This window comes from Zootermopsis nevadensis, unplaced genomic scaffold (genome assembly GCF_977971745.1).
Source record: "Zootermopsis nevadensis isolate Lab colony 2312 unplaced genomic scaffold, Znev_1.0 Znev_ptg000015l, whole genome shotgun sequence".
NCBI lineage: Eukaryota > Metazoa > Arthropoda > Insecta > Blattodea > Termopsidae > Zootermopsis > Zootermopsis nevadensis.
Genome location: NW_028259147.1, coordinates 113191 through 140818, shown reverse-complemented (window position 1 = coordinate 140818; position 27628 = coordinate 113191). Strand labels below are relative to the sequence as shown.

At 39.1% G+C, this 27628-nt stretch overlaps 3 protein-coding genes across 9 annotated transcripts in view; 2 read left to right on the top strand and 1 right to left on the bottom strand.

The window, feature by feature from the left end:
- Positions 1-6507, top strand: part of IP3K1 (inositol-trisphosphate 3-kinase-like protein) — a 38183-nt gene extending 31676 nt beyond the window's left edge. For all 6 annotated transcript variants that reach the window (XM_022086063.2, XM_022086059.2, XM_022086060.2 and 3 more), the window contains 5 exons: positions 1492-1677; positions 2180-2551; positions 3193-3327; positions 3418-3765; positions 4047-6507. In XM_022086063.2, the coding sequence (XP_021941755.1) occupies positions 1492-1677; positions 2180-2551; positions 3193-3327; positions 3418-3765; positions 4047-4136 (1131 nt within the window). In that variant the 3' untranslated portion in view covers positions 4137-6507. The remainder of the gene's footprint in view (positions 1-1491; positions 1678-2179; positions 2552-3192; positions 3328-3417; positions 3766-4046) is intronic.
- A 971-nt stretch (positions 6508-7478) lies between these two features.
- Positions 7479-18082, top strand: LOC110840811 (S-adenosyl-L-methionine-dependent tRNA 4-demethylwyosine synthase TYW1). Its single transcript, XM_022086070.2, has 12 exons — positions 7479-7705; positions 8312-8849; positions 9373-9474; positions 9970-10164; positions 10504-10701; positions 10837-11097; positions 11372-11600; positions 12535-12712; positions 13219-13465; positions 14075-14242; positions 14816-14920; positions 15323-18082. The coding sequence occupies exons 2-12, from the start codon at positions 8343-8345 to the stop codon at positions 15440-15442; spliced, it is 2310 nt and encodes a 769-aa protein (XP_021941762.1). The 5' UTR covers positions 7479-7705; positions 8312-8342; the 3' UTR covers positions 15443-18082.
- A 320-nt stretch (positions 18083-18402) lies between these two features.
- Positions 18403-27491, bottom strand: LOC110840810 (uncharacterized). Of its 2 annotated transcripts, XM_087348931.1 has the most exons (9): positions 27132-27491; positions 26912-26995; positions 26675-26800; positions 25598-25830; positions 25253-25387; positions 24460-24909; positions 23796-24031; positions 23027-23399; positions 18403-22467 (listed from the first exon to the last, which is right to left on the bottom strand). In XM_087348931.1, the coding sequence occupies exons 1-9, from the start codon at positions 27352-27354 to the stop codon at positions 18949-18951; spliced, it is 5379 nt and encodes a 1792-aa protein (XP_087205057.1). In that variant the 5' UTR covers positions 27355-27491; the 3' UTR covers positions 18403-18948. The 2 variants fall into 2 exon arrangements, with proteins under 2 accessions (XP_087205057.1, XP_087205058.1); XM_087348932.1 differs by lacking the exons at positions 26675-26800; positions 26912-26995; positions 27132-27491 and having other exon boundaries at positions 25553-26667.
- Positions 27492-27628: the final 137 nt, after the last annotated feature.

Genomic DNA, 27628 nt, shown 5'->3' with positions numbered 1-27628 from the left:
TCAGAGGAATCTGCCTGGGAGAATATTTGAACGCAGGAAAGGAGACCACGCTCGGTGAGATGGGAAATCGGTAAAATTCAGATACTAAATGACTTGATAATACTTTATTTCAGACAAATCGTATTCAGAGCGGGGTGACGGGTGGGGCATTTCTTCACAACAAGAAAGATTGCGACACACGTGTGGACGCTGACGTCAAACCAGCGACGCGGTGCTCAGTGTTCGGCCGAAGTTTCGCGTGTGTTTCTGCTCATTGTCGAAAGAAACTCTCAGTCCGTCGCAATTTCGACGTCGGCGCAGTCGTGTGATGCGGCTGTGTCTTCTGTCAGAAATAGGAAGTCATCCCGTGCTCACGATAGGCGTGTCATCTGGTAACTCCGGAAACCAGGTGGGAGCACGTCACACGACGGCTGCCACGAACAGCTCATTTTCACTGAATGAGGTATGCGGCGAGCAAACCGGAAGTCACCCGCGTCACAAGGAGGAAGACGCACGGCGCGTGGTCGGATCGCAGTTCCTGTGACGTTATTGGAATTTCGATGTTTCGCAAGCGACGCTTCGTGCAGTATTGCGTGCTTCGAGGCTGACGTGTGTGGGCCGCGGTTCGATGTCTCATTCCGCGTAGCCCGAAAGTTCGTTCCCGTGTTCACAAGAGTCGGCCCGCCGCGTCCTGTCCACTCCCTCAAAAGCTCCTCCGAAGTTAGCACCTCGGACTGGGATACGAATTGAAAATGCGTCGGTTGGACGGAGAAAAGACGTCAGAGCATTTCGATAATGAAATTGCCATCATCTCCGAGACCCGGACTGTGTTCAGGCGTGACGCGTCTCTACCTTGAAAGTTCCGCTCCCTTTGTCGGTCGCAAGAGGAACGTCATTCTCTGACGAAACTTCCTAGAAACTTACATTACAAACATTTTTGGATTGTGGTCTTCTGATAGTGTCATCTACTAGTTGTTTTAGGTTGTCACGAGCGTATTGGAGGAGCATATATGTCTACCCTGAAAATTGGGGCAGTATCTTCACCCGAAACACTCGTATGAGTACGCTGTGCCATAACCCGAAACATCGCCCTGAGAACTTCGTCGCGTGATGTTCGGTGCTCTCGTCTTTTCGGTTGATTCTGATGGGAGGCTTGACTGTACCATGGGACCCCAGATTCCCCAGTAAGCCTGTGGGCGCCACACAGAACGTTGCCACTGCTCCAGTCTCCTGACTCCTTGGATCCAGGGTCGTACGACGTTTTGCTCAAATATTACCGAATTATTAAAAGGCGGTGGGACCAGGACGTGACACCTCCACACCGGTAACATCAAAGTCGACCATTGCTTCTGTCGGATTGTAAAAGCCTTCGGAGATAAGAGCCTTGGCACGGCCCTCCCGCTGTGCGCGATCCAGTCCCATCGGCACAGCCGCCAAATGCCCTCGCTGCTTAGTTGACTGGACCTACGAGAACTTGAAGTTAGTTAAGGTCTGTGTCTTTCTTCCTTTCAGACTGGGGACAAAGGTTTCGACTTGAGTGACCTGTGGCGCTCTCGGGCGTCGCCCAGCGCAGACAAGAAGCGGGATGCTGCCGTCAGCTCGTTCAAGAGGTGGCGGCGTGGTGGCTGCAGATCGACTCCCGGCCACACTGAGCCTTCCGCCGAGGAAGACGGGTCGCTCCTCAAGTTCCTGGCTCTGGTGAGTGATTTCGGGCGACTGCCGGTCTCCGGGACGAGATTCGATCGCGTTGCAAGCCTCGGCACCTCGGGACCATTTCGTGCTGCTCGCGTTGCATCCTTCCCCTGGCAGGAGTGGAGGAATGACCAAGGTTTTGATTTGCATGTGAGGTTACATTCGTTTGGGTTGGAATTATCATTCAGACATTAACTAAAGTGTTGCCCTTTGTTTTCGATCGCAGAGGGGGGGGGGGTTGTACAAAGGGAAATAATTTGGGCCTTCATATTTTGGAGACCTACGTGCAGATTGGTTGATAATATTAAAACGGATTCAGGCTGCTCTGTCTTGGCTCTTTGAGAATATGAAAACTTGAAGAAAGTAAATGAACGTTTTGACAGACCTAGGTGTAGGTGAGAGGAGAATTCTGAAATGAATCTTCAGTAAGTGGTCTGTACTGGATTAATACGTCTCTGCTGACCCTTCAGATTCCACACTGACGATTTCGTGTGTTTTATTTTTTCAGAATGCCCTCGATCTGACTGCCCCGGCTAGTGACATACTTCTGAAAAATAGGCAAAATTCGTGGTTCCAGCTGTCAGGGCACCCAGACTGCTTTGCCCCAGCTGGTCCAGGCACCATCTGGAAGAAGCGCAATGGTGGCCCCGAAAATGCTGAGCGCGAGGTGTATGAAGCGTTGGGCGCTGACCCCGCCATGAGGGACGTCGTGCCGCGGTATTTCCGAGAGGTCGAGTTTCAGGGGGAGAAATTCATTGAGCTGCAAGATCTTCTTCACGGCTTCTCCGATCCCCACGTCATGGACGTCAAGATGGGGACACGCACGTTTCTGGAATCTGAGGTCCAGAAGACCGCGGCAAGGCCCGACCTGTATCAGAAGGTGAGCGGCGAGTCTGGTAGACCAGAGATTGTGAATTTCTTAAATCCTTTAGTCACATTTACCCCTTAATATTGTCTCATGGACCCCCCAGGCTGTAGATAAAGACAAATTATTGAAACTTCGTGCTTACTCAATCATCAGCTTTGATAATTTATTTTTATGAATTATTCACTTCCCTTGAATATTTATGCAGGCAGTAACAAGTTTTTCGTCTCTGCCCTTATTGATTTGTTTATAACGTGCACCGTATTCGCAGAACACTTTGGTGTAGTTTGTTGAGAACTTCTGTGTTGCATGTTTGTCGATATTTCCATTAACATTGGAAGACCAGGAAACGTGGGAAGATGATAATGTTAATATGAATCTTGGATGAGATAAGTGGAGACATTAGAGGTGGATTAAACTGGCTGAGGAGTGTGTTCGGTGGCAGGCTTTGGTCTAAGCAGACGTTCAAATTACCCTACCACGGAGTTAGTTGTGTCCTAACTTTGATTATTGAATCGGTGATCGTCCGAATTCAGTTTTCGCTGTTTGTGTCGTATTCAGAAGCGATGAATTGATAGAAATCACGCGTGTTTTAAGAAGAAGCTAAATTGTCTCTCTTGTGTATGCAACTGAAGTGATTTTTGTATTATCTGCAGATGGTGGCAGTAGACCCATCAGCTCCATCATCTGAAGAGCACAGGGAGAAGGCCGTCACCAAGCTCCGTTACATGCAGTTTCGGGAAGAGCAAAGCTCAACCTGCAGTCAGGGTTTCAGATTGGAAGCTATGAAGGTGCGCGTTAAATGTGTTTTATTTTTGCGTTTGAAACGTAACTTACTAATATCTCATATTGCGTCTTACATAATTTTGTCGTGGTTCCAGTTTCGTGGATCCCCACCGGTTACTGATTTGAAGAAGGTGAAATCTCGTGAGGAAGTCATGGTGACCGTGGCTTTATTTCTGGGTGGCCGAGAGGATGCCAGACAGAGGCTGTTGGCTCGTCTTAAGGAGATCCGCGAGAGATTTGAGCGGTCGTCATACTTCCAAAAGCATGAGGTGGTGGGAAGTAGTATTTTTATGATCTACGATGACACCAAAGTTGGAGCGTGGATCATAGACTTTGCCAAAACTGTCCCTGTACCCGACGGACGAGTGGTCAGTCACCGCCAGCCGTGGGCGCAGGGAAATCATGAGGAAGGCTTCCTAACTGGGCTTGATTCTTTTATCAGCGTAAGTATCATGCAGTGATGTATGTGGTAATATCTGAGTCGTTCAACTTGTACAAAAAGTTTAGAACCAGATATTTGCGTACGCAGGCCAGTAAATTTTAACTTTGGCTTTGGCGTTAGAGACTTATCATCGCTTCCTGGTATAACAGGTCATTTACACAATCTAGACTGAGTAATAAAGCATTTTTGTCAGCAGTCAGAATAATTGAAGAAATTTAAAGTTCCGCCATCAGTTATGAGATCAGGGAAGTAAACTCTGTACGTCCTGTTTTTTTTCTTCAGATTATGGAGGATGTGGATCTGAAATCGTCACCTGCAAACTACAAAAGCCCTGTCAGACAGATGAATAAATCTTCAGCCCTGAAATCTTGAAGTTAAACCAAACCATTTGGGTCCACATCTTCTTGACTCCATTGGGTCAGAATTTGAAATTGAAGCTGTGAAGTATCGACAAGTCGTAGCTGGTCACGGAATGTGGTTGAAGGATCGTCTTTGGAGCAGATGATACTGAATGTTGGATAATATGTCCTGTAATGCAATCACAGGCTGACTTCATTTCTGTGATAAACAGCCTTTGCATTTGGTATAGAAGGACGTAGATTCCTATAAACAATATTCTGAGTGATTATGTAGTGCTCTTAAATAAGCCAGTGTTTTAAGTTTCAAGATGCAGCGTTGTCTCTGTCCTTCTGCGCCAGTAATCGTATCACTTCTGAGTGGCTTTGAAAGGCTGACCTTCGTTCAGTTACCAAAAGGAAATCATTTTTTACTACTCCATACAAATTAATTGAAAAACATAAAAGAATTCCTTTCACAAAAATCACCTCAAATACACATCGAAATAAAGTCTTCCGTCTGATATTTTTTACGATTGATAGCACGGTACTAATGTCCTTCACTCATATGCGACGTGAATTAGACTTGCAGTGTTGATTCGTTTGCTGTTCAACTGTTTGTAAGAATTTCATATGCAGAACATAATAAATAACACAGCCACCTGAACTGGAGTGCAATAAAATGGCAGATGTTGCAGCTGTTATATAAAGGAATTAGTTTTGTTTCATTTCCTTTTAAATTTAAGTTAATTACATATACATTTTGTAGTTCAGTGTGTGTAAGAACATAATGTGTGGAAATAATTAAGTGCTTGTAGCCAGTGAAGGAGATTAATTGTGTTGGAAATGAGAGTTACGTGAAATCTTTTGTACGTTGTCCATTGGACCATGCGTGTTAATTCTTTCTCAAGAGGAAGTTTGTCAATGAGAACATGTAGCGAAGGGAAGGTCAGTTTACTCGAGAGATCAACAGTTGAAATTGAAATGCTGGCCAAAACTAAAATAAATAAAATTAAAGTGTTTTTGTATTGATAATATTAAATTGTTCAGATGTTGAAAATGGTTTGATTGTTTTTAGGACAAGCATTGTAGAGAAGTAGGATGTTTCTTGTGGACAGGTGTCGTAATTGGTTGCTTCAGTTTATATTCCAAACAGAGGAGCATCAAAGCACTGACCAAATAACACTACTTCCTGCTCTGCAGAACAAAGACAAATGTTGATCCCAACAAAAATACACTGTCCAAAAATGTACCGTATATAGAAGTTCAAAAATTCAGGTAACTTTGTAGGCATTTTACTGTGTTTGGTCAGTGCTGGTGTCAGTTATGCGTTTTGTAATTCATTTTTATGCTGCCGGTGTCATACAGTTTAAAATATCATCCATTACTCGACAGAGACTCTTGTATTTTATTTCATACAATGATTAAATATCAGAGTGTGCCCCTATACTATGCTATAAATTTCAAATAAATTTTCCAGTCGTTTAACCACAGTGTATCCCAGATTGCTTTAAAATGTTCCTTCTACAATTTCTGAGTATGTGTTGGCAAACGTGTTTGTTGTCAGTAATTGGTAATTAAGAGCAAGTAAAGAAACCTCTGTTCCTAGTGTGGCTAGGGTAAGTGCATTGTTCTAAGGTACAGAGTGTTTTCCATTCCTCTCAGTTAGACAAAGCTGAAAAGATGTAACCACCGAAGTCGGATGGTTTGTGCAATCGGCATAAAATCACAACGCTTCGAGTGTGGCCGTGTGCATTTGATCTGCCCTTACTGAGAATAAGCAGTTTCTGTAGCAGGATTTTTTAACTTATTTTTCAATGCAGAACATTATACTGAAGTAATGGATGTTGTTTTGATGACGGTGTCTGCTTTCAAATTTAGAAGAATGCTGATAGCTTGAAGTGGATCATTATTGCGTGTCAGGTAATCAAGAGTATTGTTTTAGTATTAGAAATGTACGGCATTGCTTGTACCTCAGGAAGGAGATTGTCTTTTTAAACCAGCATTTTACAAAATGTTTGAAACAAAGTATGATCAGTGATATTTCTGCTGTTGCTGATGATGATGAAGATGATGGCCAGTACAGCTTTAAATCATTTTCTATTTTCAATAGTCACGGAAGTGACTGATTCCATTTGTTAATATCTGTGTACTCAGTTATCTTATTTAAAATGTTGTGTTTAGGTAATCCTTAACAATGGCATAAGTGTTCAGTTTTGTTTTTTTAATTTGCACTCCATTCCAAGCACAAGTAGAAGTGCATTCTAGTCCTCATGCCTCGAATAGCATTTTCCATTGTTTAACTCTGTGTATGTGCTGTTGTGTTCTCATGATACATTATTAATGCCTTTTATGTACTTTATTAGTAACTATTAATAAACACATGAATGATTGTGTAACAATGAGAATGGCTATTCTTATTGAATCATACCTTTCAGTTTTACATCTCTTATGAGAAGGAGCAAATTCCTTCATGTCAAGGATATAGAAATCATAGCAACAGAATGGTTTATGGCTCTGAAGCTGAGTCCTTGCTAAACTTCTTTTGGCAAATTTTATTTTCAGTAATTTCCTGTGGTGGATTTTGTAACATTTACCTCAACATGGATTTCTGTGGGACTTGTTTGCAAAGAAGGAAACTTGTACCAGACTGTTGGGCCATTAACCGGGCTGTCATCATCCCTAGCCGGCAGATCCTGGTGATGCATTTGTCATGAGCCTGGATTTTAATTCTGTCCCTTAAGAACGTTTTGGTCACACTTTTCTCATCCTCGGTGGGTTATTTGATCCTCACCGCTGTTAATATCATTCTGGAGCTTTATTAAAGTTCTGACAACACAGGTAAGTAGTGTACAATAGAGAAATTAGGATGTGGATGTATGCATTTGGTTGATTACATCCAGTAGTACATACCAGGAAAAGGTGGAAGTATGCCAAGAGAATGGGTTACCGAAGATGGCATATTGGTTATCCATGGTCTAGGGGTTTGGACGCCTTAGGGTATCTGAACTGCAATATAAAATGTCTCCATCACGCATTATATTTTATTAAGAGTTACATGTGCCATTGAAGTTAGGTTAGGGATGACATATACAGTTTTAGAATACATTAGCCAGTATTATCTGATTTGTTAGTAATAATACCACGTTTAACACTTCAAAAACGTCTTATCTTTTGTATATGTAAAATCCCAGAGGTGAAATTGTAACTGATGGGGTTGTGGTTCAGATTCAGGAACGAATAAAATGTTTTATTGTTTATAGTGTGTTTTTATCCGAGGTCAGTAAACGTAATTCACTGGAAAATGATATTTGAAATTTCAATATGTGTAGGTCAATTTGTTCTTATGGTGGAAGGATATTTAGTTGCCGTTTAAGGATATTTGCACTGCCTGTATTTAGCAGCGTGGTTGGCAGGAGGCATGATTAGATTGTAGTTTGGCACGTAGACCAAGTAAGCCAAATCTCGTTGAAAAAATATAAAGGAGTTGTATATCAGTAACAGTACGTGTTAACGTGAAGTTCATCGTGGAAGGAGCGTGGTTTATGTTTTACGCATTGTGATTATGATATGTTCACGACCATTGCTGTTTGCTTCTTAACTCAGGTAAAAAGAGTTCTTTTATAATAATGTGTTATTAAAATAAGTGTTGGTAGTTGGTATGAGAGTATATACAAACAGTTGTTAGTGCTTTGCATAGACACATGTTTATGTTGGTTTTATATTGAAGACGTGGAAAGTTTCAAATTGGTGAGCCCGTGTAAAGTGGTGTGGTTCCATATTTTTAATTTTGAATGGAATACCTGAAGGGAAGAGACCGCTTGGCAGATTTTGACATGGGAAGATTATATTAAACTGGATCTTAAGACAGTAGGTGCAGTGATCTGGGGAAATTGAACTATGTTAAAGTTGTCTCCAGGCAGTAGCCAGGGATAGCTGAACTTTGTAATGAACCATTGGGGTTCATAGAAAGTTGGTAATTTCCATGAGAATACACATATGTATGGCTTGCTGGGCTATTAAAAGAGATATGCGGATTACTGAATGTCATTCCACTGGCATATGTTGAGCTGGAGAGATATTGATGCACCTGAAGTTTGTTTGTCCTGTAGACATTACTGAATAGTTTTTACTTTTTCGCATGTGATATGTCATTACTGTAATGATGGTGTATAATAAGCTCCAATTTATCAAACTGCTTTTGTTTTGCAGAAACAGCACATTCATACATCACTGCTTTGTCATGGTTACTTTGTTTGGCATTCCATTAATTGGGACTCTTTTCATACCTACTTTGCTGGGTTTTTTAACATTCTACATTATTTGGTCCCTTTCCACCAGAAAGAAGGATGCAGACTGCACTGTTGAACAAATTTTGCCAAGTGATTCAGCATTGACTGTAAATAATATTGGCTCAAAACCAAAAAGGAAAGTGTTTGGTAATAGAGCAGATTCTGTAAGTATTGGACAGGATGATAATTCTTACAGTAAAGGTGACAGTAATAGTCTGCCACAAGTAAAATTACATTATACTCAAAACGCCAAGAGAAAAGTCTTTGGAAGTAAGGTTGGAGAGCTTACCTCTTTGTCATTACAACTTGAAAATAACCTTGCCAAGAAAAACACAAGAAAGAAGCGTTGTAAAGGTAAAAGTCGTTGCTGTTCAAAGAAGAAAGGCCCAAGTAAAGTATTAGAAGGAACTATCGAAATTGTGAAAGTGTTTTTTGGAACACAAACAGGAAAGTCTAAGGTAAAGTACAATATTGTTATCAGTAATAGTTACATCTGTTCCTCATTTTGGTGCCCAACATTTACATTTTTGTTGTTACCATCTACATTATTTTAATGATGATAAGAAAGGAATACGCTATAAGGATCCTTTCAGGCAAACTTTAAGGTGTGCTTGTTGTTTAATATATTTTATTTTAGAAATATGAGTTGGAGTTATAAATGTGGTTTTTGTTTTCTGTAGACTAATGTTAATACAATAAGTACATGTTTTATACAGTTTAACCACAGTTAATGTCAAACACAGTTCAGTAATGTTCGACGTACATTTGATCCCTCTTGTCTTATGTCAGATTGGTTTGTTAATGATCATTAGGCACGTGATGTGTTTGTTTATCAGATAGTAGTTTTGCTGTGGGACAACTTGTGTTGCTTATGAGTAAAGGGATCTGCACTCTCAGCGCTTAGTATTCTAATTCAGTAAATGTAAATGTACAATATAGAGAGAATGGTGCAATGCAGTTACTGTGGTTACTGTTTTACAGACGTTCAGTACGAAATTGGGCAGGTGCTGTGAGCAGATTGGGTTGAGCGTGGAACTGGTTGATTTGGCAAGTTTTGATCCTGAGGAAAGACTGCTAGAAGAGGTATATTATGTAGTAATATTGAGGTAAATTTACCGAGTAGGGCCTGGTCGGGCAGACAAACAAGCGTTTTGGTTATGAGGACATGTGTGAGTGCACCTGTACTCTCAAAACAAAGTGCCAGGGTGATGGGAGCACTTCAGAACATTGAATTAAGTCAGAGGTGTTCAGGAAGTACAGGTTTAGGAATTATCTGCACCTCTAAAACTACTTATTGGATTTGTATGAAGTGGTCGCAAAGATTGGACATTGCAATATATATTTCTTAAATACTGCTTGGATTTAACAGCATTTATAAGCTGGATTTATTTTACTGGACAGAATAGTACTCCCACATATAATAAATAAATTTCTTATTGGCCAAACAGGATGTTCCTTTAGTAGGTAACAGTGATGGGTTTGAAATTCTTCATATAAAGCATTGACAGTAGAGAATGGTAACCTCTGAGTGCTTACTATGTACCTACAATTAATACTGGTATATGTTTACAATTTCAGACATCTGGAAAAAGCCTGTGTGTGTTCATTTTGCCTACACATACTGATGGCAAGCCACCCGAGAGTGCTGCCTGGTTCTGCAAGTGGCTCGAAGAGGCTTCAAATGACTTCAGAGTTGAAAGGGAGTTGTTTAAAGGCATGAAATTTGCTGTATTTGGGCTAGGCAACTCCCAGTACAAGGATCATTTCAATCAGGTAGGGCTGTTTCTTCATGTACACCCATATCCTGTCAGCCTTACTTGCTTGCAGATATTAACGTGTAACAATATGGACCCCGCGCTTATCCCTAGCCATTGCTGGACGCTGTGACACAGGCTGTTCTGTGGTACAGTCTCTAGCGTCTACATTTTTAGTGTTACATCCTTGCAGATTTCCTTTTGTGTGCCTCAGGACTGGGTCTCTTTTGCTGGTCATTTGTAGGTTTGACGTATTTGTGCTGTTTTTCTTCAGAAATAGCTTTTGTTTAATCTGCCTTCACCTTGAATGACCACATACGTGAATGAGAACATTTGTATTGTAATGTGTTGTGTGTAGGTGGGGAAACAGGTGGACAGATGGCTGCAGGATCTGCATGCTGCTCGTTTTATAAAACTTGGTGTGGGCGATGAAGATACTTCTGCTAGCAAACGTGGAAGCATCGAGGCTGACTTTCAGGACTGGATTGACCAGCTGTGGATGAGAGTGGACAGGTTCAGGACTGCGTGCCAATGTGATGGAAGTGAGCAAGAAAAGGTGCATAGATTTCAGTTGTTTCATATAGAGCCGTGTACAGTGTGCGTGTGCGCTCATGCACGCATGAATGAAAAATCTAGTTACTATAATTAGGTCTATACCATGCCATGTTCTGAGTACATGTACCATTTTCAGGCAGAGTCATCTTGTGATTCGAGTAGCGAAGGTTGTGACTCTGATGGTAATAGTTCTGGACAAGATTCACATGGAACTGGTGTCATAGATCTGGAAGAGTTGGGCGCTTTCTCGAGTTCTTTTCGGGCAGCTCGAGAAAAGGAAGTGGAAGAAAATTCGCCGCGGGAAATGGTTACCGCGGCGCTGAGAGACAGTCTGACCAGACAGGGGTACCGGATCGTTGGCACGCATTCTGGCGTTAAGCTCTGCCGTTGGACCAAGGTAGTACCAAAATTTCTCGCAGTGAGTTTGTTGTACAGTCACGTGACCTGCAAAGAGAAGGGTTTTATTTTTGCTTCTTGTTATACCAAAATAGAAAAAGTGTAATCTCTCCAGTTCCTGCTGGCATTCTTTGCATTTTTTCATTGGTACCGAATTATCCACAAGTTTGCTCCTGCTGTGATTACAAATGTTTTTTGTAGATGGAGACTGATTTTGAAATGCTTTTGTGCCTGTATTAGATTGTATGACAGGTCATGTTCTTCTTTGATTGCAGTCGATGCTTCGTGGACGTGGAGGCTGCTACAAACACAGTTTCTATGGTATAGAAAGCCACCGATGCATGGAAACTACTCCGAGTCTGGCTTGTGCTAATAAGTGTGTGTTTTGTTGGCGCCATCACTCAAATCCTGTGGGAACAGAATGGCGTTGGAAGATGGATCCTCCTGACAAAATACTGAAGGACTCTCTTGAGAACCACTATAATATGATAAAACAGTTCAAAGGTGAGTTTATCAAAATGTGGTTAAAGAGGATTTCAGATGTTACATTTATATAGTAACTAATATTATTAGGTTAGGTTAGGTGTTGGGAAGATTGAATGATAATTGAAAAGAATCATATAGTGGGTGGGAGAGGGTGTCATGGTCAGAAACTGTTCCAGTAAAGTGGATTTTGGATTTCACTGTTTGTAGAACCTCATTATAATGCGTCCTCTTTATTAAGATTTGAAGTTTTCATGGCGTTGAGAAGATGGCTTTCTTCTGCGTTGAAGCACCTTGTAGTCTGGTAGAAGTTTACCAACATTTCAGTTGTCCTTGCTGCCTGTATCATCAGGTTGATGATTGAAGACAGCCATCATCATCATCATCATCATCATCACCTTCTTAATTCTATAAAACTGGATTATTCAGTAAAACCTGAATTAAATCACAAACCTGCTTTTATCAGAAACTCTGTTCGGTCTGACTTATACGGGAAGAAGGTGAATGTGAAATTAATAAGCAGAAACTGTTCACACATGGGAACTGAAAGGAAGGATAGGAATTACTGGAAAATGGTCTTCATGAATAATTGTTGTTTTCTGTTCTTGTAATTTTGTATCGTAGTGTGCGTCCAGGAATTAGCTTAGAAGGAACATGCAAGAATGGAAAAGAATTAAGCCATCATTAACAGAATACTTCAATACAGAAGTAAAAACTTAAAAGAAGTGAGTGCAGTGACATTACGTACCGCTCAGCAACAGAATAATGAGCACACATGGCCAAAAAATTTGTCCTTTTATTTGGGGCACATATACAGGAGTATGTACTATGCAGTGTGTTGTTATCTGGGAGTTTTTATCTTAATAATGCGCGTATTCTGACGTACGCAATAAGCAGACTCATGGTTGTAATGAAGTTGATTGATTTTTCCCTCATGTGTGCGACATAATTTCAGGTGTACCTGGAGTTTTGCCAGAGCGATTTGCGGAAGGAATGGACGTGAAACATTGTGCATTGTCATTGGTTGGTGAACCGATTATGTACCCTGAGATAAGTAATTTTGTACTTCTTCTCCACGAACATGGAATTTCAACATTTCTGGTCACCAATGCTCAGTTCCCAAAAGCACTCAGGTACGCATTCACTCGAAGTACAGTATGCACGCAGACGTTAAATTGTGGTGGAGCCTTGCTGTGCGTTCCTCAGCTGTAGGTCTTCCGCACTTAGTGTTTAAATTCCAGTCCATATTTCCTGCATTTAAGATTTTCTTCAGTGTAATGCTGAAATCCAGCGTTTCTGAGGTAAAACTTAATATTTGTTGTTGTGTGTTGCTACAGTGGCCGTTGAAACATCGGGATCTTTTGCGCAAAAAACTTTTGCCTGTTTCTGTATTTATGTGAATCACTGTGGTCCACATTAATCTCAACAAAGCTATTCAGTTTGAACCAAATGTGTGTCTCTTATATTTATTTGTGGTTGGGTCGAATTAATCGAGTTTCATTGATTTTCAGCGTCTCCAGACAATTCAGAGAAAATAAAACCGCAGATAACTGAATTACGCAAAAAGGGTATCAGTTTATCAGATACGCATGCGTGTTTAATTATACGCTTCTGTGAGTCTTGTTTATTGAATCTGCAGGGACATGGGTCCAGTAACACAACTGTATGTGAGCGTGGACGCCAGCACCAAATCCAGTCTTCGGAAGATTGACCGTCCCCTGTTCAAAGACTTCTGGGAGAGGTTCATAGACAGTCTGAAAGCTCTCTCTGAAAAGGGTCAGCGGACGGTTTATAGACTCACACTGGTGAAGTCATGGAATGTTGATGAGATTATGGATTATTCCAAATTAGTAGAAATTGGTAAACCAGATTTCATTGAAGTAAAGGTTAGTGATCTGCTGGACATTATTCTGGTTTAGTGCTGTTCAGACATTAAGAATTGTGACTTATAAAAAGACGTACACTGTAAGAGATTTGAGGTTTCCATGGCGATGGCAGTGATGATTTTCTTTTGGGTTCTGGCTCTGTGTTGAACGGTCAGTAGATGCCAACATTTCAGAGAGTATATTGTCTCCATCTTTATGGCATGGACTCCAAAATGTTGGCTTCTACTGACCGTTCCACACAGCGCCAGAACCCAAAAGAAACTCGTCACATACGCTATAATTTCCAGTACAAATGATGAAATGCTTTCTTTTCTTTTCTTTTGTTCATGTGATGTTTCAGGATCTCCTAATCTCTGCTGTGTTCCAGTGTACTGTATCCCTTTGTGGATTTTATTTCATTTTAAGGAATCGCCGCTGTAGTTCAATTATGCAGCATTTATCAATATTCTGTATGTCATCATCTAATTAACACACAGTGAAAATGTTGGGTATATTTTGGAAGAAATTTTCTACGCAACTACCACATAGCAAAGTTTTAAAACTTCTGTCCATTAACTTTGTTGCTCAGATGTTCTATGTTTCCATGTCTTTAATAACTTTGTTTTCCAGGGTGTGACTTATTGTGGAACTTCCAAAGCTAGTAACTTAACAATGGAAAATGTACCTTGGCATGAAGAAGTTATCACATTTGTAAAGAAATTAGGAGATCTCCTACCGGATTATGAGATTGCCTCGGAACACGAACATTCCAACTGTGTTCTGTTAGCCCACAGGAAGGTAATGCACTGCTTTTGGGTCACTTTCTGTTGCAGTGGCCAGTATTTCAGTTTTTCAGCAACAGCTGTTTGTTCTTGACCATAGTTTTTACATTTTTAAGATAAATTTTAATATTATCTTGCCCTCTATGCCCAAGTCACCTGAGTGGTCTCTTCACATGAGGTTTTCTGACTAAAATGTTGCATGCGTTGGTCATGTCTCCCAAGATTCCTTATGTCTTTATGCCCTACCCTTGACATTGCTGCTGTTTAGAGTCGTGACTTGTATTGTCTGTCGGTGTGATATTGCTGTAGAAATTTTATTGTCTTGATTTACATTGTTTAATGTTTTTTTCCTCCGAGATTGAAACTTACAAACAGTTGTGTCACATTTTTGGTCTTTGAGATCTGAGTGTTTTGTCATAGTATTGAGTTTGATCTTTGTATTGGGAGGCTGTCATTGGTGTTAATAGAATTCTCACCCTTCTCAAAGTTTTGCTGTCCGACTATCTTACTGAAGGGTGTTGGTTGTTATTTCTGTAAACTGATTTTTGTTATAAATTGTGTAGTCCTAAGTATGGTTTCTGTCTTTCAGTTCAAAGTAAATGGAGAATGGTGGACATGGATTGATTACAACAAATTCCATGAACTAGTGCAGAGGTACTATTCAACTGATGGAGCATCCACTTTTACAGCTGAGGTAAACAGATTTTGTAGGTGTATATAACCAGATTATTTATAAAAGTGCAGAATTAAGAGTGAAAAATTAGGAAGTATGTTCTTTCCAATAAGTTTTTATGTAATTGACAAATTATTTGAATGTCAGAGTGACAACAACTGGTAAATATAGCAAAATAAATGTGCAAGGCTTTATGGAACGTTCTTTACTAGACAAAGTATTTACCCGACATAGCTTACAGTCATCTGCTCTTTTCAGTAATGTTTTACCTGCACTTGTGTTGCAATTTCTTTGACAAAGTTTGAAATAGGAGTGTAAAGTTGTAACGTGTTTGAAGTTGTTTGCACGGGGAGACAGAACAGTCAAAACGGGGTTATACTGCCAGTATTTAAATTTATTAAATTATTGTTTTTCTTCTTGCAGGATTACATGTTTAAGACTCCTCCCTGGGCTGTGTTTGGGGCTTCAGAGAGAGGATTTGACCCAGTAGAAAAACGTTGGCACCGCAAAAGATTGCCAGGAAAAGACATTTCAGGCTGCTGATTCATATCATAATGCTGTGTATTAACCTAAATTTAAAGTTTGGTTGCATTTTTGAACAGCAAATTTCTCAATTGGAATTTTTTTAACTGTAAAATGCTGTTCAAATGTGATAAATATAAGATGACTTAAACATGAGAAATGGTAAGTTTTACTTATTCTTTAGTTGTATTAGTGCTGGCTTTGTGTAGTACAAGCTAAATCAGCTTACTACATTGAGTGGAAATGTTTTGTATGTAACTCACTCATTCGTTCCATGGTGCAGGAAGTTCTTTGAAAAGTCTCGGTTGTATACTCGGCTTGTCAAAGAATAGCCCACTTTCTTTATGGAACCCGAAGGTTCATCACTGGTTCGCCAACAGACTGTCCTGAGCCAGCTGCATCCAGTTCACACCATTGATTCCTGTCTCCGTGAAGTCCATCTTAACGTTATCCTCCCACCTACACCTGGTTCTTCTCAGTGGTCTCCTCCCTTCAGACCTCCCAATCAATATCTTGTAAACACTTCTCTCCCACATGTCCCACCCACCTCATCCTCCACCCTAACAGTAGGACGCTAGGACTGTCCAGTGACACATTGTATTGAGATTTCATGTCCATCCGGTCAGGCATTTGACATTAACAACACTCACTTTGAGGTAAGGATTTCTTTTGTACAGTAATTATTTTCATTGTCGGACATGTTGAAATTGTGTTGATGAACTTCATTTGTGATCCAGCATTTACTCCACACATGTATTTATTCCATACTGTTGCTGTGAACTGTGTGGATTTTAGAAGTTATTCAGCAAAACATGTTTTTTTTAAAAAAAAGTTAATGATGGTAAAAGTGGTAACATATTTTGTGAATCATATTGTCTTATACAAGTACACACACATGACCCATGCTTTATTATGTCTCGTTTAGTCTCAAAATGGTTCATGAGACCTGAATTATATGATTGCATAGTTGCTGCCTGCTTCTAGGAAACTCCAGCAACAAGTTTTGCAGTATAATTATGACATGTATTTGTTGTTTTTGCTTTCTTGTATTTACATGTGTGTAATAAGATTTTTATTGTGGCATGATTAATTTATATAGCTTCATTGCTTAGTGTTATATTAAGTGACAATGCTAATGATTAGCATAATCTTGTTGGTTTCCTGTCAAAATCCTTATTTTCTTGAGAGTTTGCTGCACTGATTACATTATTTAATCCTACTCTGCTAGAATCTGTTTTGCCAACTGTAACTTCATTTTGCAAGAAAACAATGATAAAACGTGTGCTTTCAGATTTGCTTGCTACAGCTCTCTATGTTTAAATGTTTAAGGGATGCTGCTATGTCTGCATTCAGTGGTTGTAGAAAGGAAGCAGTGTCGGTCCTCGGGCACATTTAACTGATATCAGTTAAGGTAGTGTTCGATTTTTTCCATCATAAATATACTGTGTCTGCAGTGTAACAACATTTTAATTTTTGTCAGTGACCTTCAAGTTATCATTTGAAGTGTTCAGAACATCATATGTTGTAAGTAGGATTTGAAGTTTTCACATCAGTGAGTCTGAAGATGGCTGTCTTCTGGGTTGTAGTGCCAAGTAGTCTGATATAACTTTAGTAACGTTTCAGAGGTCCTTGCTGCCTCCATCATCGGATTGATTATTGCCTACCAGACTGTGCAGTGCTGTAACCCAGAAGACAGCCGTCTTCATCATATGTTCTGCTATTTTTCTTCTGTTTGGTCCCATCTCCATGAATCAAGCCTAGGTTAGATATTATACTGAAGGGGTTGGTTTGCGACTGTGGCCGCAAATGCTGAACTCTTTCAGATATAATGAAACGACATTGATGCAGTTGAGACGTATTTAAGTTCATTCATTGTGTTTTATGTTAAGAATGTGCTGAACTGTTTCAAAGCCTATTGAATGTAGGAAGATTACACCACCAAGTAAAGCTCTTTTGTGCTTAGTTCTTCCATGTGTTTTAGAGAACTTTAAGCTCTTAAAGTACTGATGGCTAATATTTGCTTTTCTTTCTTTGAATTTTTTATAATATATTATTTCTGTAAATTAGAGTTTGGTGCTTGTGAGTCACTAAGAATAGTTTATTGCAAAAATTTGCAATTTATTTATTAGCTAATTGTGTGGAATTTTGTCGTGTGACTGAAAAATGTGTTTAAGTATGTTCATTTGTTGATCCTGCCAGTTTAATGGTAGCATCGGAAAGCAAACCACGTTATGTACATCACAAAATAAAATCATTGTTTTTGTAGTCATCATCATCACCATACCTTGTATTGCAGACTGCTTGTCAGATTCTGCACAATACAGTTCATAACAATTGCAAAACTTAATTTATAACTTTATGCTGCAGTGGGCCAAATGATAGATATAATGTTAAATCATTATGTTACTGTAATTAAACATTGCGGCTATCATGAGATTTATTTCCTGTCATGAAAGACTGATAGCTTGTCAAATAGCGATGTAATTTTGCCTTTACAAGTGCTTTGTATTTTACGATAGTCCACTATGGACTGCATTAAGTTTTGGACTGAATGTAATGATATTTTACTTATGTGACTAGAACAAGGTAGTTTTAAAGTAAATGACATAACAGATGATCATGTAGTTGATAAGATTAAATTCTTTTTTGTACCACGTACAACTTCCTTCTCTTAACCTGTCATCAGATGTTTGTGTGAAATTTGGAATAGTCCACCGCAGAGGAATCCCTTCAGACAAATGTGAAAATTCCTTAGTGATTTCCATTACCACTCCAAGGTTCTCACAGTGAATAATGAAAGTCTGAGAGTTTAACTATTTCTAGCTTGGCCTGAAGCCAATGCCATTAATTTTTCGGTGACATAGTAATAAAGAACACTGAGAATTTATGACATAATTTAAATTAATAAACTTATATAATAAATTTTAATTGCTTAAAATCTGAGGAGTGTATATTGAGCAGAGAAATGTATAACAGCAGTGTTGCTGGTGGCAATATGGGTATATTTTATTCAGATTAAACACACAAATTATTGTTCAATTATTATTCAGAATACAGATGTTTACATTTATATATGTTTTAGGAATCAGTTGCATTTTTCACTGTTTATCTGGCACTATGCCCTTAGCACTGGAGGGTGGGGAGGGTATTTATTTCTTAGTGACATTTTAAGCTGTCTGAGAATAACGAGCACTTCTGCTACCACAACAAATATGATCGGCCATCTTTTATATAACACATTATTATCGTACTTCTCTTCCATTGGAGGAGAGATGTCACCTGGTGAATAGCATTAGAGGGGTTCAGTGTTGCATAGAAACTTTGTATTTTTACATCATTGTGCTGAGTTCTGTTAACTCTTGGGTTGAAAGGCATGGTAGACATTTTTCATGAAAATCAGTTTCGTAATGATAAACCTGACATTCTGTCACAATGTGTTCACTTTTATCTCTTTGCAAGCACTTATTTAATTAAAACTACCAGTTGGGAAGTGATCTTTATTCAAATGTAGCACGTAATTCAATCAGTTAATAATATTCAGGTGACTCATCTGAATGTATTGGTGACATCTCATATTTTTGCCACTGAGAGTTTAAATTGGGGAGATTTTCATTGTTTCCTGTAACGCACTTAACTGGTTGAGAAAAAGCAAGTCTTTTGGTTTCTGGTTCCTCAAAGGGAAACATCCAGGGTTGTGTAGAAGATGCATTTTCAGTCTCTGAAATGTGAGCATATGATTCTCTCTGTCTAGATAGCGATGGCTGTCGCATAGGGACGCTAATTGCTGTCCTAACATTGTTCCACCTTTGGTAGGTTTCATTCTTTGGCAAAAATCTGTTCATGTCCCCGGGCAGAACGTCAGAATCACACGTGAACTTTGGCAGTTCCTTTTGGACCGAAGGGTGATAGTTCACTTGGCTTTGTGTGTATTTTCCCTCACAATTTTTGCTTTGTGGTTGTAAAGTTTGCGCCAAGTTACTGAGTGGAGGTGTGTCATCAGAGTTTTGATTGAGCATTGTATTTGAATAATCTCCTAACGACTTCTGTGTAAACTGTGAAAGTGTTCCCTTCTTTGTGGGCTGAAACTGGAATTCTGGTGACAATAGTTGCGAATGTACTTCTGTTTCAGATTCTTCATATCCTCTCTCTGTGGATGAAGAGGGTGTAACTTCCCTTCTTGAAACATCTTTGAGTAACAGGTTTAAAATTGGTTTGTACTTACTGTCATTCCTCCGAATTCTGTGTACGTCTTCATTGCTGTCATGTGGGATGATGCGACTTACATAATTGTTCCTGGCTGAATATCTGGTGAGTGCAGGTATATTAGTTTTGAAGCTGTCATTGCATTTCTTATTTGATTTATTGACACATTTAAATTTTGAATTTTCTTCACCAGATATGTCAGCAAGGAAACTGTCAATGTCTTTGACAAGTTGAAAATCAGGAACTTCGTGATCATCCTTGTCAGTTTTCTCATTTTGTGTGTTACTCTCTTCATTGACTTGAAGTTTGTTTTCGCTTGTAAGAGAACCTTCTGTTTTTTCTTCAGAGCTCTGTTGTAACAAAGATGACTTTCCATTCTTCATTTGAACAGAAGTGTAAAAATTTGCTTCTTTGTTAGGGCTTGGGTGTAATTTTTTAACTCTTTCAGTCACATTTTCAGGAGATGCCCTTTGTGTATGACTACAAGAGGACGTGACTTCCTCCCCAGAGTCAGGCAGAGTCGGCGTGCTTTTCATGACTCGGGACGAAGCTGACTTATTAGAAGCTTCTGTCGATTGGTCACAGTTACCAGAATAAAGTCCTGCTGGCCCATTTGTGTCATATTCAAGTGATTTGATGAAGATTGGGTAGTAGTGTTTGGGTAAAGTTTTCTGAAATACTAATTTTTTCCTGACTGATGTCTTTACTTTTGTATGCAGTGAATCTACATTCCGATTAATATTTATAACAGTGTTCTCTCTGTTGATAGGTGAATAAGATGCATGAACTGCTCTCTCTTCATGTATAATCACAGAATTGTTTTTCCTGGGGTGTTCACCTTCAGAACTGATCTTTTCTGACTGAACAACGTCAGATGACGCAACTAATTCATCCTGCAAACCCAGGTTGTTGTCACAAGTTGGCGTATTTGTTGGAAGCATTTCTGCTTTCAGGTATTTTCCACGGAGATTACGCTGAGCCTCAACGGACAGGGTTGGTACAGGTGTTACATATTTATATGCAGAATCTGTTCCGTCCTGAAAATTAAAATCTTCTGTTTTCGATTCTTCAGAGCTACACTCTTCCATCAGAGAATTGTTGTGTAAATTGGAACCATTAGGTAACTGTGAATTGACGGTGGCATTGATTTCTTGTACCTCAGAGTGCTTTTCTTGCAGTGCGGTGTCTTCATGCAGTTTAACATTTTCTTTGAATGGTTGATGGCAGTCTTCAGTCAGTTTTGATGTGGAAGGTTCAGTGGATAATTTCATTTCGGTTGGCTGTTGAGGCCTCGGTGCCTCGTATTCCAATCCTGTTCTGCCAGCCGTCGGTGACTGGGTGTGCCGTGTTCCAGTTGAATTGCATGTGCTGGTGTCTTGCAGTTCTACAGTGTTCTTTTCAGGTGGATGTGTGTTGTATTTTGTAACTGTGTATTGGTTCCATTGCGTCTCTGGACCTTTGAGGACATTAGTAGACTGGTACTGCAAGAAGGTTTCCATTTGATTGTCATCTTGTGTGGGCATAATTTCTTGCTCTGTGTGCCCTAGACTGGAGGGCTTGTGCGGACCATAAACTTGTTCATCTGTTATTAGTTTTGGTTTAACATGTCTGAAACTAATTTCTGGGTTCACTTGCTCTGTTTGGTGTTTTTCAGAACTGGAGAATTGGGACAGGGCGTCCATTTCTTCATGTTCCACCCTTTTTAGCTGATCCACTGATGGAAGTAATTTCATTTTTTTTGCAGGACTATAAGTGTACTTGTTAAGTGTAAGTTTAGTTGGGGTCATACTTAGTGCATTTCCAAGTCTCTTTTCAGACATGTCTTTAATCTGGTGTACAAAGGAAGACTTTGTCCTTTTCGTTGTTTGAGGGTTGGACCATTTGGAAGACAGACTTACGTGGTCTGAGCCTTCTTGTTTCTTTAGATACTTTTCAATGGAATTCCTTACTTTGAGAGGCACTCCTTCTCTTGGTTGTAACTTTATGCTAGAATGAACATCCAGGCCAACCCATTGTTCACTAATAAGCTTCACATACACTTCATTAACAGAGGATGGATCTTTTATTTCCACCTTCCAACATTTTGTATCTTGTATTAGACAGGAATCTTTAAACCTTTCCTTGTATATGCACTTGTTGTTAGAGTCACCCACCAAAAGAAAAATCCAGTGGTTTTCTCCAGCTGTATTGTGTTCTCGTATGACAGCGCGGTTTGTCATCTCGGCACAGATGTGAAGTTTTGTAACTGACATACTTGTCACACTTTCTGTTCTCAGTTCAAAGTGTGGAAGGTGATTTACTTCAGCTTTCAGATTGTCACCAGTGGGTGGAGGGCGATTGAGAATGCTTTCAAGATCTCGTGGATTAGCTTCAATGACGGACTGGAAAGTGGTCTTGTTTGAGACTGCTAGCATTGATGACAAGGCTGCTCCAATCCCCTTTAACTGCCTTGTCATGTGAGGAGAGTTTTCCCACAGCTTACAGTGGAAGCACTTGGCAAGAGTAATGGCACTAACTAGTGCTTGATAGTGAGGGCGCTGGAGCAGATACTGAGCTAGAGCATTGGTCACTCGTTTCCCGACCCACATTATGCGGAGAACGTCCTGTTTCAAGGATGGCTCGTGAATCGGTAAGCATCCGAGGACAGCTTGAATAAGACAGTTGATTTTCATCTCTGTTGTCATGATTCTAGTGGGCAGTGGGAATCGGACACATTCGCGATCACGCGCTTTATTGAGCAAGTTGAGGGTTTTCTTCTCACTAACACGTAATTTCATTCCTGAAAACTCGTGGCAGGATGCTACTATTGCCAATATCTTTTCCAGGCTCTCGTGTCCGTTGACCTGTGTATAACATAAGGGCCAGACCAACCACACATGAAAAAGAATTTTGTTTTGACTCTGCTTAATACAATATACTCAGTTCATTTTTATTTGGAAATTGGAAACTGAATTTTTAAATGTGAGTACACTTCTGGCAAGTAAGAGAACCTGCACATACTGGCAGACTAACATTGTTACATGTGTTTCATGCAAACAGTTTAACTATATCAATGAAAAATGTGACTGGGATGTACCAGATGAAACACCAGATATGTGGAAATTGAAAAAAAAAAAAATTATACCCGATGGGGTGTCACACGTCATAATATATGGACCTCAAACAATTACGGAAATCACATCGACTTTTCTTTTAAATATTGTTTTTGTGTTTGTTAGAAATTCTGTAAAGATTCATGAGAAAATGGGTGTATTAGAAAACCTCCACATTCTATAAAGTTTCACACAGGAATGCCCACCATGGTTTGACATAAGCTCCCACAAGTTGCAATTATTCATACATGATTAAGTACTAAATTGAATGATGTTTCTTTAGTCAGTGATTAGCTTACAAGCTCCATACCTTGTGGAAGGCCTTCATAGTTACTAAATTGAGGTAGAAACGTGCCATGAGGCCGCCGTCTGCAGTGGGACGCACGTCCATACGATGATCTATGGTAAGCAGCTTTGCACTGGCAAGAGCGTTGAGTTCACGTTGGCACATCTCTTGCAGTTTTCCCTCTATGCCTTTCTTGTTTAGATTACATGGTATACCATAATGACTTGGGTTCCGTAGAGCTCGCACATACAAGTATGTAGATCTGATCCATTCCATTGCATATCCAATGTCTGTGATGGTGCGTAACACAACTTCAGAGTTCAGGTGTTCTGCTAGGTGCTGATGGAGATTGCTCTCAATCAGTTCCTTACCACTCATTACCTTTTCATAACGTGACCTGCGGAGAGTAGAAATACTTGTGATAGAAGGTGGCAAGTCAGCAGTACTATCCCTGCATTTGCCTGGAGTGACCAGGGATAACTTTTAAATTTTCATTCTGGATGGTTATTCTCTAGGCTAAGATTTTAACACAGTAACCTCTTAGCTGCAACATTGTGTGTGAAAAAATACAGATTATGTAGTTCTGAGCTATGTGATTTTCTCATCCTGTGTTTACCATTTAGAGTTTGTTTGTTTCAGGCATAAGAAAATTATGCATGTTAATCAGTAATCTGTTATAATTCTTGAAATATCTACTAAACAAGAATGGAGAATAGAATTATAGCTACTCATCTATGGTTAAGATTAGTAGCAGCACAAGTTAGTTTATGACCACCTGAGAAGTAGAAGATACCTTTGAGATTCCTTAGTCATAATAATAGCAACAGCACTAGAATCAAACTGTGGTCTCCCAGCACGACCAATCATCTGTAGAATCTGGGTCTCTGTGTAGTCTTTGTATGCTCCACCAGCATACTGCTGAGTAGCCTTTATGATGACCAGATGTGCTGGTAAGTTCACTCCCATAGCTAAGGTACTTGTTGTCATGAGTACCGGCAGCATCCCCTCTCGGAACACAGTCTCCACTGCCTAAATAAGAAAACATAAAGTAACCTCCATCACGCTTTAAATCCGTGAGTCCCAAATCGTAGCCTGAAAAGGCGGTTTCTGTTAGCACACATAAGAGACCGTCTTTTGACTACTGTTCTGCTTAGGTCTTATTCTACTTTATTTGCAACTTCTTATTTTTGGCTATCTGCATAGTTGACTTAGAGAAAGAAAGATACTGGTTTCTAGTGGACATTGCTTTGTGTGTTTTGAGGGTGTCATGTTGGTAAATAAGTTGTGACTCATGTAGTGTTGTAGGTGGTTTACCAATGTTTCAAAGGAATATTGGTAACCACCTTTGAGACTACATTGGTCTCAACACACAATCAGCATCCCAAGTCTTGCTTCTTCCAAGGTTATTCTGAATTTAATGTTTTGTGTAATTGGCTGCAATCAGAGGGACTTGTTACCTGTCTGTCTTCTTTCCCCATTCCAGCGTGGTGGTACCCAACACCGGCCATCACGCACTCCTTAAGCTTGTTCTCAGTAATGGTGATAGCAGCATCACAGATCCTTTGCTTCTGCTGAGAGTTAAAATTAAATGTGATCTGTTGTAAGAGAGTGCTGCAGGTATGTTCAACTCCTTTTCTTGTGCTGCAGAATATAAGCGTAGGCTTTCCATCAGCGTACTTGAACAGGATATCACGTAATTTGTAGCTCAGGGACATTTCAAAGTGAAATTGAGAGGTGCCAGCTGGATGTGGGTAACCCAGAACAATTTTCTGAAGCTTAACTGGTCTCATGTCCTCATTAAGTTTGAAGAATCTAGCTGGGGAATCTAGTGAATCACCCAACCAGCATGCTATATCTTCAGTGTTTGGAATTGTCGCTGAAACGGCCAGGAAACGTATTTCAGATAGCTGTGGAAAGGAAGTTTTCTTTCAGTTCAGGTGTTTTGATTTATTTAACAGTTCTTTGAATTGCTTAGATTATATAGTACCAAATTATAATACATAATAAAATGTACACTTTTCAAGAGATGGGCATTAACAGGTTAAATGTTAAACATGCCAGAAAGTAGAAAAGGGAGCGAAAGTGCATACTCCTCAGACACTGATTCTATAACTTGAAGTATTTTATTTTATCTTATCAAGGAAATAACTTTTTCTTGTTTTTAAATTCTGTATTATGCAAAGGCTCATGCTGTAACAATTTTCATAATTATTCTCCACCAATCTCAGAAACATCTCTGTGATTTTGTACCGTTGTCTGCGAGTCATTGTGGTGCTGTTCTTGTGTTTGTCGTTGTGTGTGACAAATAGCCCCCCGTACTGTCTTCATACGACTCACCACTGCTTCCAGAGTTGGACCACGCTGTTCTTCGTTCAGAAGATGCACCTATGGATTAAGAAAGGAAAGTATGTTAAACATTACAGTTGTTTTGCTATTCACAAATTCTTATTAAGTGTAAACAAAGTACTGAAACATGAACAGATATGCTTCAAACCTATTCCCTGAATTAACATGTACTTAGCCTAAATGCTCACGTGTAATAATACAAACCTTTTGTTATGGTGGGAATACATGTTCCACATCATAACTTCCTACCTCATCGATGAGGAATAATTTGACCATCTGAACTATTCCCTTGTTGTCCTTCCACTTTCTGGTGAGGGAGTCCCATTTCTCTGGTGTAGTTAGGATCAAGTGGTAAGTTGAGAGACTAGATAGATCGTTTTCGTCAGTGTCGCCTGTATATTCTTTGCACTTCACACCAAGGGAAGAGAATTTGGACCTCCAGTCTTGGAATCTCTCTGAACACAAGGCCTTCACAGGAGCCACTGTCAGAATATGTTTACATGCTTATGGTTCCATATGAGTAATGATTTTGTTGCTGTGTTAAGTTCAGTGGTAGGATTTGATATGAGTCAGCTGTGATGTATTACAAAAAATGTACATGCAGGTATTCCTTGATCTATGCAACAGCTGTGTTTCAAAGAAAGTTGCAAGGGATAAACTTACATAAATTGAGAAAGTAAAGTTAGTTCAATTCAGTTTCAGATGTATTGCTGCCAACAAACTCAGAAATGTGTCAGTCATTTGTGATAAAACATGCCCTTTTGCTATGACTCCTAAATTATGTCAATTGGATTGTACTCTCATGCTCAAATTTACTAAAGGGCATAGTGCTTTCTCATCCATTTTGTCTGTCTTACTGTTCATTAATTCTATAGTCTTTCATTGCATCATAAGCAGGTTATAACACTGTTAAAAGCATTCTGCAACAGTTTGTGTCTGCTGTCATTCTTGAATTTCAGAATGCACATTTTGAGTCTATATCAGACATTCCTGGTGAAAGTACACACATCGAATTTCCATTCACATTAAAACAAAGGGAAAGAAACATTTGTTACACACTACTACCAACAATTACTCTGAGCCGTCACATTTTGACAATAACATACATTTCTTTTAGGTTAGACTATGATTAATGTCTATATTATGTAAATTTTATGGTTGTATTTTAATCTTTAGGGCAGTTTCTTCATTATTGTGTATTTAATGTATATACATGTGGAGAATTATAATACAAATTCTGTGTTGTAATTTATATTTACATTTGAGTTTGTCATTAAGAAGTGTTGGTATAATTTGCTCATGTTGCTAATGATAATGTTTACTTACTATATACAATTTTGTATTCTCCTGTAAATTCCACATCTTTTAATTTTATTAGCAATCTGATGACTGCCAATTCAAAAATAACTGTTTTCCCTGAACCAGTAGGAGCTGACACTACTATTGATGTATCTGTAAAATATAAACTAGATTTGTTACTTTTGTCTAGTTACATTTTGACATTAAGAAAAATTTCGAAATTTTATGTTTAAGAATGTTGAAGGGTGTGATTATTGTTCATACCTGAATACAGAACGTCATCCAGAACTTTTGACTGTATTGCATTAAAACATGGGTATGAGGCAAAAATATGTTGATATTGTCTAGCTGTGACAAATTAAAGATCTTAATATAAAATTATAATTTTGTGACAGCTAATAAGTGTACAGTTACTTGAGTGGCAGATTTCCATCATGTTGTGCCACCTTTTTATTAATTGCTAGATATATTGATTAAAGGATACGTATTTCATAAATGGAACACAAGTCATTGTGTCTCCATCCTGAAGAATCTTCAGGATTGTGTACACTAATTGTTTGTACATCTGCAGCTACTGGTGATGAACTAGGGGATATAGGTTCAGAAATAATACTCCCATCCTCTTCAAGATTTCTAACAGTTGGTGCATTTTGTTCAAGATATGGAAAATAAGTATCTTCACTAGTTGATATGAAGATGTTGTCCATATCTGCCGCAGAAGAGATTTAAATTGCAGTTAATATGATACAAGAATCTTAAACCATTAAATTCTTTTTAAAATAAAACATTTTTTCACGTAGTTTGAAGAGACCGCCATGAATTATTACGTTTGAATCGCAAACTTTAACCTTTCAATCTTTAAAAGCAACTTATGCGTTTTTGGCGGTGTTAACTAGAAATAAGAGCAGTATTATTAAAAAAAGTGTTGCAATTTTCCTTTAACTTGAAATGTTAACAAAATAAGAGTTTATGTAAATTTGA